Source organism: Myxocyprinus asiaticus, chromosome 23, assembly GCF_019703515.2.
Source record: "Myxocyprinus asiaticus isolate MX2 ecotype Aquarium Trade chromosome 23, UBuf_Myxa_2, whole genome shotgun sequence".
NCBI classification, from domain to species: domain Eukaryota; kingdom Metazoa; phylum Chordata; class Actinopteri; order Cypriniformes; family Catostomidae; genus Myxocyprinus; species Myxocyprinus asiaticus.
Window position 1 is genome coordinate 40168413 of NC_059366.1, and position 12067 is coordinate 40180479.

Consider the following 12067-nt stretch of genomic DNA (forward strand, 5'->3'; position numbering starts at 1 on the left):
GATCCACACGCAACTTACCACGCGCCCTATTGAAAGCGAGAACCCCTAAACGCGACCATGTGACTCTACCCTCCCTAGCAACTGGGCCAATTTGGTTGCTTAGGAGACCTGGCTGGAGTCACTCAGTATGCCCTGGATTCGAACTCGCAACAGTGAAGAGAAGACTCGGGTGCAGGCCTTATGGGAAGGATTGCACAGAAAAAGCCACTTTTGAAACAGAAAAACAAAAAGAAAAGCTTCGAGTGGGCAAAGAAACACAGACATTGGACAACAGATAATTGGAAAAGAGTGTTATGGATCTTAACCCCATTGAGCTTTTGTGGGATCAGTTAGACTGTAAGGTGCGTGAGAAGTGCCCGACAAGACAGCCACATCTATGGCAAGTGCTACAGGAAGCGTGGGCTGAAATGTCACCTGAGTATCTGGACAAACTGACAGCTAGAATGCCAAGGATCTGCAAAGCTGTCATTGCTGCGTGAGGAGGATTTTTGGATGAGAACTCTGAAGTATTTTAAGAAGTTCTGAATTTTTTTTTTTCAAATTGTAATAGTCATTTTTCACGTTAATAATATCCTGACTATACATTGTGATCAGTTGAATGCCACTTTGCTGAATAAAAGTACCAATTTCTTTCCATAAAAGCAAAATCTGTTCATTATTCCAAAATTTTAGCTGCCTGTATGTGTGTATATATACTGTACAGGTGCATCTCAATAAATTAGAATGTCGTGGAAAAGTTCATTTATTTCAGTAATTCAACTCAAATTGTGAAACTCGTGTATTAAATAAATTCAGTGCACACAGATTGAAGTAGTTTAAGTCTTTGGTTCTTTTAATTGTGATGATTTTGGCTCACATTTAACAAAAACCCACCAATTCACTATCTCAAAAAATTAGAATACATCATAAGACCAATAAAAAAAAACATTTTTAGTGAATTGTTGGCCTTCTGGAAAGTATGTTCATTTACTGTATATGTACTCAATACTTGGTAGGGGCTCCTTTTGCTTTAATTACGGCCTCAATTCGGCGTGGCATGGAGGTGATCAGTTTGTGGCACTGCTGAGGTGGTATGGAAGCCCAGGTTTCTTTGACAGTGGCCTTCAGCTCATCTGCATTTTTTGGTCTCTTGTTTCTTATTTTCCTCTTGACAATACCCCATAGATTCTCTATGGGGTTCAGGTCTGGTGAGTTTGCTGGCCAGTCAAGCACACCAACACCATGGTCATTTAACCAACTTTTGGTGCTTTCGGCAGTGTGGGCAGGTGCCAAATCCTGCTGGAAAATGAAATCGGCATCTTTAAAAAGCTGGTCAGCAGAAGGAAGCATGAAGTGCTCCAAAATTTCTTGGTAAACGGGTGCAGTGACTTTGGTTTTCAAAAAACACAATGGACCAACACCAGCAGATGACATTGCACCCCAAATCATCACAGACTGTGGAAACTTAACACTGGACTTCAAGCAACTTGGGCTATGAGCTTCTCCACCCTTCCTCCAGACTCTAGGACCTTGGTTTCCAAATGAAATACAAAACTTGCTCTCATCTGAAAAGAGGACTTTGGACCACTGGGCAACAGTCCAGTTCTTCTTCTCCTTAGCCCAGGTAAGACGCCTCTGACATTGTCTGTGGTTCAGGAGTGGCTTAACAAGAGGAATACGACAACTGTAGCCAAATTCCTTGACACGTCTGTCTGTGGTGGCTCTTGATGCCTTGACCCCAGCCTCAGTCCATTGCTTGTGAAGTTCACCCAAATTCTTGAATCGATTTTGCTTGACAATCATAAGGCTGCGGTTCTCTTGGTTGGTTGTGCATCTTTTTCTTCCACACTTTTTCCTTCCTCTCAACTTTCTGTTAACATGCTTGGATACAGCACTCTGTGAACAGCCAGCTTCTTTGGCAATGAATGTTTGTGGCTTACCCTCCTTGTGAAGGGTGTCAATGATTGTCTTCTGGACAACTGTCAGATCAGCAGTCTTCCCCATGATTGTGTAGCCTAGTGAACCAAACTGAGAGACCATTTTGAAGGCTCAGGAAACCTTTGCAGGTGTTTTGAGTTGATTAGCTGATTGGCATGTCACCATATTCTAATTTGAGACAGTGAATTGGTGGGTTTTTGTTAAATGTGAGCTAAAATCATCACAATTAAAAGAACCAAAGACTTAAACTACTTCAGTCTGTGTGCATTGAATTTATTTAATACACGAGTTTCACAATTTGAGTTGAATTACTGAAATGAACTTTTCCACGACATTCTAATTTATTGAGATGCACCTGTATATATTAGGGCTGTAGATGGATCATTTTTAATCAAACTAATTACATGATGTGGTGATTAATTAATCGAATTGATCGCATATAATCATTTTTACTAGGAGGGATGAGTCGAAATAAATTTTTGTGGTAATCAACATTATGCCACAAATTCTAAAGTGGTTATACATTAGAAATTAGTTTAAGAAAAAGAAAAAAAAAGTTAAAACGGAAAACATCCAGATGATAATTTGGAGGGGGTTGCAACTTAATTGTGATGAAAATAATGTCACAATGCAAGAACGGTCCTGAAATTGGCTTCTTTTTCTTTTTTTGGGGTTTCACGTCGTTTCCATTCAGGACCTATTGGCCATCGATGCTCCCAGAAGACACAAGGTGTCAGTGCACGTGCTGTCCAGAGAGATGGAGTCCTGTGAGTATTGGACACAATGAAATGCTTGCCTAAACTGACTGATGGGCAGATTCATTTACTGGTGCTGTGTCTCTTCTGCAGGTCCTCTGGTAGGGGAGTTTCCTGCACAAAATGATGTCAATCTGCCTCCTGCCCCCTCACTTCCTCAGGTACTGAACAGAAATGTATGCGTATGTACAGTAATGGTCAACTGATATGGGTTTTTCAAATAACAATGTTTCTATTTAAAGTGGTACATTTTATGTAATACAAATAAGTAGATATTACTGTTTATAAATAAAAGGTATTTTGGATGATAGTTACTCTTGCTCTCAAAATATTTGAAAACAGAAAATAAGCAATATCCAATGACATTTGAAAATGTACAAATCCAATTCACCCATTGATTTGCTGTGATTTGTGTTTTCAGCCGGTGTTTGTAGAGAATATGACTGATTTCAAAAGGAGTTTGCCGCTGTTCCCTCTCACCAAACCTCACATCAACTTCATGGCTGCCAAGCTGTGATCAGCATCATGAGGTTACCAGGGAGGCCCAAATCTGGAGCCAGTAACACCGTTATCTGTGTGTGAATGTTTTGTGTGTGTATGTGTGTGTAAGCAGGCAGGGCCACGATAGTGCCGCTTGCAACATTTTAGTTGTGCTCTGTGTCAGACATCCAGAGATCACAAAGAGTCACCTGAAATCTCATAGATACCAAGACCATACAATGTGAGGACTGTTTTAGTGGAGGGGGAAAAAAAATCATGTTGCTTCTGTCAGGAAATTTGTTTCCCTATATAATATAGGACATACTCGCTGGCCACAAAGACACAAACATTCTGATTCTTCAGTTCCTAATAAGTTTAAAATGTCATTTCAAAAAGTTGTTTCATTTACTGCTGCTGAGCTAAACCATCAGTGGTTGGTGTAGTATATCAAGTGATGTCTCCTGAAAACATTCTGGCCTTAAAAAGATTTTTAATCAGTGATCGGGTTTTCTGACACCTTTTTATAGAAAAGTTTAATTTAAACGAGTTGCTTTTGAAGAGTTGTTTTTAGGCTGTTATTTTCAGTGCATGTTGGCAGAGTTTTATCTTAAGGATAGTGTTGTAAATTTATCTGTGCAAGGTGGTTACGACTTGTTTGATTTTTATTTTATTTGCGGTTGAAGGAATATCATAATAAACCATTTTGAATATCATTTTCAGTTGTTTAATTAAGTGACTATGTTTTAGTCTTTTAGACTCCAAAAGATGATCTCTAAAACCCTGTTATTATTTGACCCGAACTCAATGTCATAATTGAAAAAGATATTAAATTAAACACGAATTTGTGTTAAAACCCTTTTTGCATTATTTGTTGCGTGAAGGCGTGAATAGCAGAATAGTTTTGTTTTTCAGAAATTAATGCATTGAATGCTGCAATTTATGAAAGAGTTGTTTGACAAAAAATTTAGCTAAATACATTGAATGTGACCATATACGTAAAAGAATGGTTTTATGAATGTTTTTCGGAAATTAATGCATTGAGTGCGGCAATTTACGCAAGAGTAGTTTTACGAACAGTTAAGGTAAATTGCTGCTTTGAATGCGATTGTTAATGTAAGAAGGGTTTTATTAATGTTTTTCGAAAATGAATCAATTTATAGGGCAAGTTACACAGTTTTCCAAACAATTTAGGTAAATTGCTGTGTTGAATGTGACAGTTGTGGTAAGAATGATTTTGCGCACATTCGTTCAGCTGTTGTTTCATAAGGCCCAGTATCTTTTCGGCTTATTTAGTATGTGCTAATTCAATCCGACTCACACTTGTATACCAATATCCACATCAGATGAGACCGCATTTACAAGATGTCCAGGAAGTTGTAAAGAGAAATTGACTTAAACTTGTACCCGACTCAGTCTGTATCACAGTCTCGGGGCTGCACACTCATGTTTGAAATCCCCTTTAAATTAGATTTTTTTTAATTTTTTATTAACAGATGTCTCGACTTGTGGTTATGCAGTCCTCACAAGCAATAATGTAATTTACAGGACCTTTGACTAGTGTCTGAAACTTTACTGGGCATTTTTCTGGACTATGTTTGGGCTTGGCCTTGAAAAACAGATTAGTCTGTGCTCAGAATACCTTCATACAAAGTATCTGCTCTTGCTGAAGGCTTGAATTTACCTGCACTAAAGCTGGAACATCTTGATGGTGTGTAGTAGTTTAGTCTCTGGGGGTCTCGTTGTCCATTCTTGTCTTCATTTCTCAGGTCTCTTAGCCTCGTCGAGCCAAACTTTCACCAATTCTTGAGTTTCTACTGCTAAGATAAGAATTATTCTGGACTTACTCAGGCATATCAAAGTGAATCAACTATAATGCTGCATTTTTTGGAGAAAAACATGATGACCCTGCCCAGCAAAACTGTGGATAAACTTTAGACATCAGCCTCTTAAACAAGCTTGTTCTACCACTACTGGATTTACTCAGGCATCACAATGCATTACTTGTGTGTTTTGTTTTTAAAATGAAAGGAGTGGTTCACCTAAAAATGAAGTTGTCATCATTTACTTACCCTTATATCGTTCCAAACTCCTTCCTTTTTTTTTTCTTCATGGAACACAGTAGAGGTATAGCAGAATGTCCTGTGTGGTCTAATCTGTATGGCAACACCAAAGTACCATAACAGTCATCCATATGACTCTGTATGATTGCTTTGTGTTAGTTATTTGTTTTCCAAAAATCTCTGCCGTAGCTTTAAAATCTTCACGCAATTCAAATATGGCATGTCAAAAAACAAAACTCATTGCTTGTCCCATCATTGACATAAAACCTAGCGCAACATTCACGCGCCATGTTTGAATTGGAATGCGAACGAGGTTTAAACTGTAGTGGAAGCAAAGATTTTCAGTGCCTTGATGCTGAAATTTTTTACTTTTTACAAAAAGCTGTCCTTTGGCTTCAGAAGACTTGAAATATACCGCACAAGTCATATAGACTATTTTATGCTTTGTAAGGCTATTTTTTTGGAGCTTGAGAGCTCATGGTCACTATATGCTTTCATCGGATGAAAAAGAGCAACTTGGATATTCTGCTGAACATTATTTTTTGTGTTCAATGGAAGAAGGAAAACCATTTGGGTTTGAGATGACATGACAGTAAGTGATGATAGGATTCTTTTTATTTACTTTTTTGGGGGGGGGGGTTGAACCATTCCTTTTAAAACGCAAAGATCATTTGTGGAGCATTCGTGAACCCTTAATCCCATTAACTGTTCTAGAGTCTGCTCAGTTAAGTGACTCTATGAAACATGCTTGTGACCCGAAGTCACTTGTTGCTTGCTCATTCCGTGGTGAATGATAGAATGAACAACAGTGTAAAGTAATCTAGAGGACCAGTATTCCAGGGTTTTGAATCCAAATATTTAGTTTTAATGAAATAAAACAAATGGGCTAAAGTCGTGAGGAAAAACTATTCTTTAGTTGAAATCTCTCTTGTTGACTATTGCATTCGGTTTAAGTGGTTTTAAAGTGCAACAGGAAACTTGGGAATGGTGCTGTTGCACAGGTGTTGTGTGTATTTCTGGGAGAGTTTGTTTTATTTTCATTAAACAATTGTACGAAATCGTTTGTGCTGTCTTTTTTTCCTTTTCTCCTAAGATGTGCAATCAATGAATTTTTGGGGGAAATCTTGAACCTGATAAACGTTACAGGTATCTTAAAGCATAAGCGTTTAAATAAATATTCTGAATTGAATACAACTTTAACACTGTTTACATCATCTGTGACTTGCAGACCATTACTACAGAAAATAATTTGCACTCATCCTGGTTTATAAAACGAACAAGGAAAAATGCGTTCATAGAAATCCACTTAACATGTCTATGAGACAAGTGCATAGCACTATGAATAAAGACTTAAAAAGCAATGGTCACTGTTTCCTATTATTTATATATATATCAACTTTAGAAACTAGGTAAAGTTGTAGCTTCCACAAGATCAATTTCATAAAACCTAAATCAAGTCTTAATCTATTGATTTCAAAAATATTTAATTCTTCAGCAGGTTTAATTCTGCACTCGATGTTATCCCTTTAAAAACCTCAAACTGTCCACCACACAGTCAAGCATTGGAAAAATAAATTTATTTACATAAATCAACCAGTAAACTATCACTTCAGAAGCTGTGTCTGTACAACACGACGATTTATACAACATACACTTTCTGTATTTGGCATCATGTTTCATTTGTACAACAGGAGACCAGTGTGAGAAACTCAAAGGACCTTATGGAGATCATTTTGAACTATAAACATGGAGAAAAAATAATTTAAAATTACATTTAAGCAACTAAGAACACTTGTCTGCTGCCAATATCATTTATACAGTTAATGTGGAAAAACAGCTTTTTCCAGCAAGTAAGTCTCCTGTAAGCATGTCCTTTCAATGTTATACCTAACAACAAGCTTTAATGATGTGCTTAAACTCTATGGACAAATAAATGTACTCCGATATATAATTCGGTTTATAAGCCTGAGAGTCAATTACACAAGGTTTTTCAAATACAGCAATTCAGCCCACACATTGGATCACAAACTTAAACTGTAGTGTACTGCTGCTATGTATGCCTTTAAACAAATGGTCCTAGTATGTTTTTATATATTGTTTTCTCTCATGTACATATGTCAGATACATCACAGTAACAGGTGAAATATGCTCCGCTAGATAAATCAGAAGTCGTCAAAAAGAAAGATTCAGAAAAACAAAAATAGATACATTTGGCAAATACAACTGTCCATCTGGACTACACAGCCTTTATTAAGACATATATATTGTCCTGGTGTAACTACAAAGGCCACTAATACTTGAACAGCTCATTCCACATGAGACCATTTATGTCTGGGAATATACATTATAAAACAGGGCTATAAACCGTTTTGAGGCATCACGTGCCAAAATGTTTTAATTTTAAAGTGATCTAAAGGGGCCCCAATTGTGAAAAGCAATTAAAACATATCACAGAACACAATACATTGGCATACTAACTGTCTAAACCAAATTGTTTCTCAATGATAAAACTGTAACTCAGTCATTAACACTACAAAGATGGATGGAAACAAAACACAGTTGGGCGCCTGCTTGAATGTAAAGGCAAGAGAAAAGGTGAATATTCCAAAAACTGTCAAGAAATGTTCGGCTCATATTTCACCCCAAAATCAAAAGAAAATATTGACAATACAGCTTTATTGAAAGAAAAATTGTTATAAGTGCTGGGAATAACTTGTACTGATAAAAGAATTTTTTCCTTATCATTTTGGGGTGAAAAATGATACAGGAAAACCACAGAAAGGCTATTTTATAAGCAAATAATTTACAAGCAAATACCTTCTTTATTTATGTTTGCCTTTAAAATTAGAGTATAGTACATAGAGTCTAATTGTTAATGAGGGGAACATATTAACACGAGTGCTTCATGTAGAACGGAACGTCATCATTGAAAGAATAGTTCACCCAAAAATGAAAATTCTCATTTACTCACCCTCATGTGATCCCAGATGTGTAGAGTTTCTTCTGCTGGACACAAATTAAGATTTTTAGAAGAATATCTCAGCTCTGTTGGTCCATACAATACAAGTGAATGATGGCCAGAACGTTGATGCTCAAAAAAACCATAAAGGCAGCATAAACGTAATCCATGCTCCATAGAGTGTTTAAATCCATGTCTTCAGAAGCAATATGATGGTTGCAGGTGAGAAACAGATCAATATTTTAAGTCCTTTTTTACTATACATCTCCATTTAGACTTTTGTTTCCACATACTTTAAACAAAGTCATATCACTAATTGTTCATGATAGTGATTCAGTTGAGACATTTTGAATCCATTATAAAACAGCCACTAAATCATATAAAACCTTCTAATTATTTTTCTCAGCCTCTTTCTAAAAAAAATGTCAAAGCCAATAAAATGATTAGCACACGACTTCCCAGGTCTGACTAAATCAACAAAAACATAGCTGAATCTCAATTAACACTCGAAACGCAATCATCACATTCTCAGGGATGAGAAAACCAAAAACCAGCATCTGTGAAAACGTCTGAATGTGGCGCATTAGTGGCTCTTAAAACTGAATGGCAGTGGTTGTAGATGAGCAGAGGTGTGATGATGAGCTCAGGCCTCTTCCAGCTCTGGGAAATTTAGGATCTTGCGATGAGCTTGTCGTAGATACTGCTGCTGCTTGAAATAAACCTTGAATGCCCCTTTAATAGCCACAAACGCAATGCCACCCTAAAAGAGACAAAGATATAAAGGTCATCAGTATGATGATACATGTGCACGTCACTGGAATCTTTTTTCCCACAAGTATTTTCATACCAGAATAGTCCTCTGAAGATTAGAGTTGACACTGCTAAACATCAGTTTACCCACGATGGTGGCAATGGTGGGGAAAACGAGGGCTCCGCACAGGATACGTGTGGCCGATACGTGATCGGCCAGTGGACTGGCCTCCGCCGGGATCCTCGGCACTGGACAGCCAATACCTGTGCAAAGGTTATCGTTAACAAGTTCGAATCAGGGCGTGCTGAGTGACTCCAATCAGGCTTCCTAAGCAACCAATTGGCCCGGTTGCTAGGGTGGGTAGAGTCACATTGGGTTAACCTCCTCGTGGTCACTATAATGTAGTTCTTGCTCTCAGTGGGGCACGTGGCGAGTTGTGCGTGGATGCCGCGGAGAATAGGGTGAGCCTCCACACGCACTAGGTCTCAGCGGTAACGCGCTCAACAAGCCATGTAATAAGATGCGCGGATTGACGGTTTCAGACATGGAGGCAACTGAGATTAGTCCTCCGGATTGAGGCGAGTCACTACGCCACCACGAGGACTTAGAGCGCATTGGGAATTGGGCATTCCAAAATTGGGGAGAAAAGGGGAGGGAAACAAATAAAATAAATAATAATAAAAAAGGTTATCGTTAACGAAAATGATTAAGACAAAAACTAGCAGTGAAAAATATTTTCAATAGTTTAAAAAAAAAAAAAAACTATACAGAAACGTATAAATGTGCACTATAAAACGAACGAAAACTAAACAGAATCATGGAAAAAATAACTTACGTTTTCGTATTTTCAATCATTGTTGGATGATATGATTTAAAGAATTTCTCAAGCATGATTTCTCTGTGTTTTCCTCATTAAGAACTGGTGAACAGCCGTGTGATTGACTTGTGGAAACAATCAGCCACAGTTCGCCTGCATACCTGATGTTTAAATGCACGTAAATCTGGGGGAGGGGCTCTGGACAACACCAAAATAAACCAGCATGGTATTATTTTATGGTATTAGTTGGAGCATGTGTTTCTGATCAAGTATCATCACAGGCAGATAAAATTAATAACACTTTACAATTAGGTCCTTTAGGCTAACATTATTAAATGCATTAGGTATCATGAATTAACAGAATATTTTTATCGCATTTTTTAATCTTTAATTTATAAATTTACAATTGTTTATTGTAGTTAATTTTAGTTCATCATGCTCTAAATAATGTTAATAGACACCATATATTAACAAACTTTTAATGTTAAAAATGAGCTAGTTTATACTGGAATTAACATAAACCAAGATTAAAGGAATATTCCGTATTCAATACAAGTTAAACTCAATCGACAGCATTTGTAGCATAATATTGATTACGACAAATTTCAACTCATCCCTCTTTTTTTCTTTTTCTTTTTTATTAAAAAAATCTGGGTTACAGAGAGGCACTTAAAATGGAACAATTGTTAAAATACTCAGTTTTAAAAGTATAGCCACAAGACAAACAATATGCGTTAACATTATTTTAGTGTGATAAAATCACTTACTAACCTTTTCTGTGTAAAGATAGCCAATTTTACATCTTCATTGCCATGATGATGTAATGTCAACAAATCCTAAAATGACTGTAAAAATTATAATTTAAACAACTTTACAGCTTAAATAATACATGAGTTTTAACAGAAGAATTAATGTAAGTGATTTTATAAAATTATAAGCTTCACATTTCTGCCTTTAAACCCTCCAAAAATTGGCCCCATTCACTTCCATTGTAAATACCTCACTGTAACCCAGATTTTTGCTTCGAAATAAATTGTGGTAATCAACATTATGCCACAGACTGAGCTTAACTTGTATTGAACCCGGAAAATTCCTTTAATAAGTGCTGTAAGTGTTGTTCATTGTTAGTTCATGTTAACTAACATACAGTGCATCCGAAAGTATTCACAGCGCTTCACTTTTTCAACATTTTGTTATGTTACAGCCTTATTCCAAAATTGATTAAATTCATTATTTTCCTCAAAATTCTACAAACAATAACCCATAATGACAACGTGAAAGAAGTTTGTTTGAAATCTTTGCAAATTTCAATAAGTACATTTCAAAATGTACATAAGTATTCACAGCCTTTGCTCAATACTTTGTTGAAGCACCTTTGGCACCAATTACAGCCTCAATCTTTTTGAGTATGATGCTACAAGCTTGGCACACCTATTTTGGGCAGTTTCTCCCATTCTTCTTTGCAGGACCTCTCAAGCTCCATCAGGTTGGATGGGGAGCGTCGGTGCACAGCCTTTTTCAGATCTCTCCAGAGATGTTCAATCGGGTTCAAGTCTGGGCTCTGGCTGGGCCACTCAAGGACATTCACAGAGTTGTCCCGTAGCCACTCCTTTGTTATCCTGGCTGTGTGCTTAGGGTCGTTGTCCTGTTGAAAGATGAACGTTCACCCCAGTCTGAGGTCCAGAGCGCTCTGGAACAGGTTTTCATCAAGGATGTCTCTGTACATTGCTGCAGTCATCTTTCCCTCGATCCTGACTAGTCTCCCAGTTCCTGCCGCTGAAAAACATCCCCACAGCATGATGCTGCCACCACCATGCTTCACTGTAGGGATGGTATTGGCCAGGTGATGAGCGGTGCCTGGTTTCCTCCAGACATGACGCTTTCCATTCAGGCCAAAGAGTTCAATCTTTGTTTCTCATGGTCTGAGAGTCCTTCAGGTGCCTTTTGGCAAACTCCAGGCAGGCTGTCATGTGCCTTTTACTGAGGAGTGGCTTCCGTCTGGCCACTCTACCATACAGGCCTGATTGGTAAAGTGCTGCAGAGATGGTTGTTCTTCTGGAAGGTTCTCCTCTCTCCACAGAGAAATGCTGGAGCTCTGTCAGAGTGACCATCGGGTTCTTGGTCACCTCCCTGACTAAGGCCCTTCTCCCCCGATCGCTCAGTTTGGCCCGGCGGCCAGCTCTAGGAAGAGTCCTGGTGGTTCCAAACTTCTTCCATTTTCGGATGATGGAGGCCACTGTGCTCATTGGGACCTTCAATGCTGCAGAAATTTTTCTGTACCCTTCCCCAGATCTGTGCCTCAATACAATCCTGTCTCGGAGGTCTACA

The 12067-nt window shown here is 37.9% G+C and overlaps 2 protein-coding genes across 4 annotated transcripts in view; one reads left to right on the forward strand and one right to left on the reverse strand.

The window, feature by feature from the left end:
• Positions 1 to 3865, forward strand: part of LOC127414409 (insulin-degrading enzyme-like) — a 28866-nt gene extending 25001 nt beyond the window's left edge. For both annotated transcript variants that reach the window (XM_051652416.1, XM_051652417.1), the window contains exons 23-25: positions 2612 to 2684; positions 2766 to 2833; positions 3094 to 3865. In XM_051652416.1, coding sequence (XP_051508376.1) covers positions 2612 to 2684; positions 2766 to 2833; positions 3094 to 3189 — 237 coding nt within the window. In that variant the 3' untranslated portion in view covers positions 3190 to 3865. The remainder of the gene's footprint in view (positions 1 to 2611; positions 2685 to 2765; positions 2834 to 3093) is intronic.
• Positions 3866 to 6772: 2907 nt separating this feature from the next.
• The window catches only part of LOC127414419 (E3 ubiquitin-protein ligase MARCHF5), a 32644-nt gene continuing 27349 nt past the window's right edge, over positions 6773 to 12067 (reverse strand). For both annotated transcript variants that reach the window (XM_051652439.1, XM_051652438.1), the window contains 2 exons: positions 9019 to 9185; positions 6773 to 8931 (listed from right to left, as the gene is read on the reverse strand). In XM_051652439.1, coding sequence (XP_051508399.1) covers positions 8815 to 8931; positions 9019 to 9185 — 284 coding nt within the window. In that variant the 3' untranslated portion in view covers positions 6773 to 8814. The remainder of the gene's footprint in view (positions 8932 to 9018; positions 9186 to 12067) is intronic.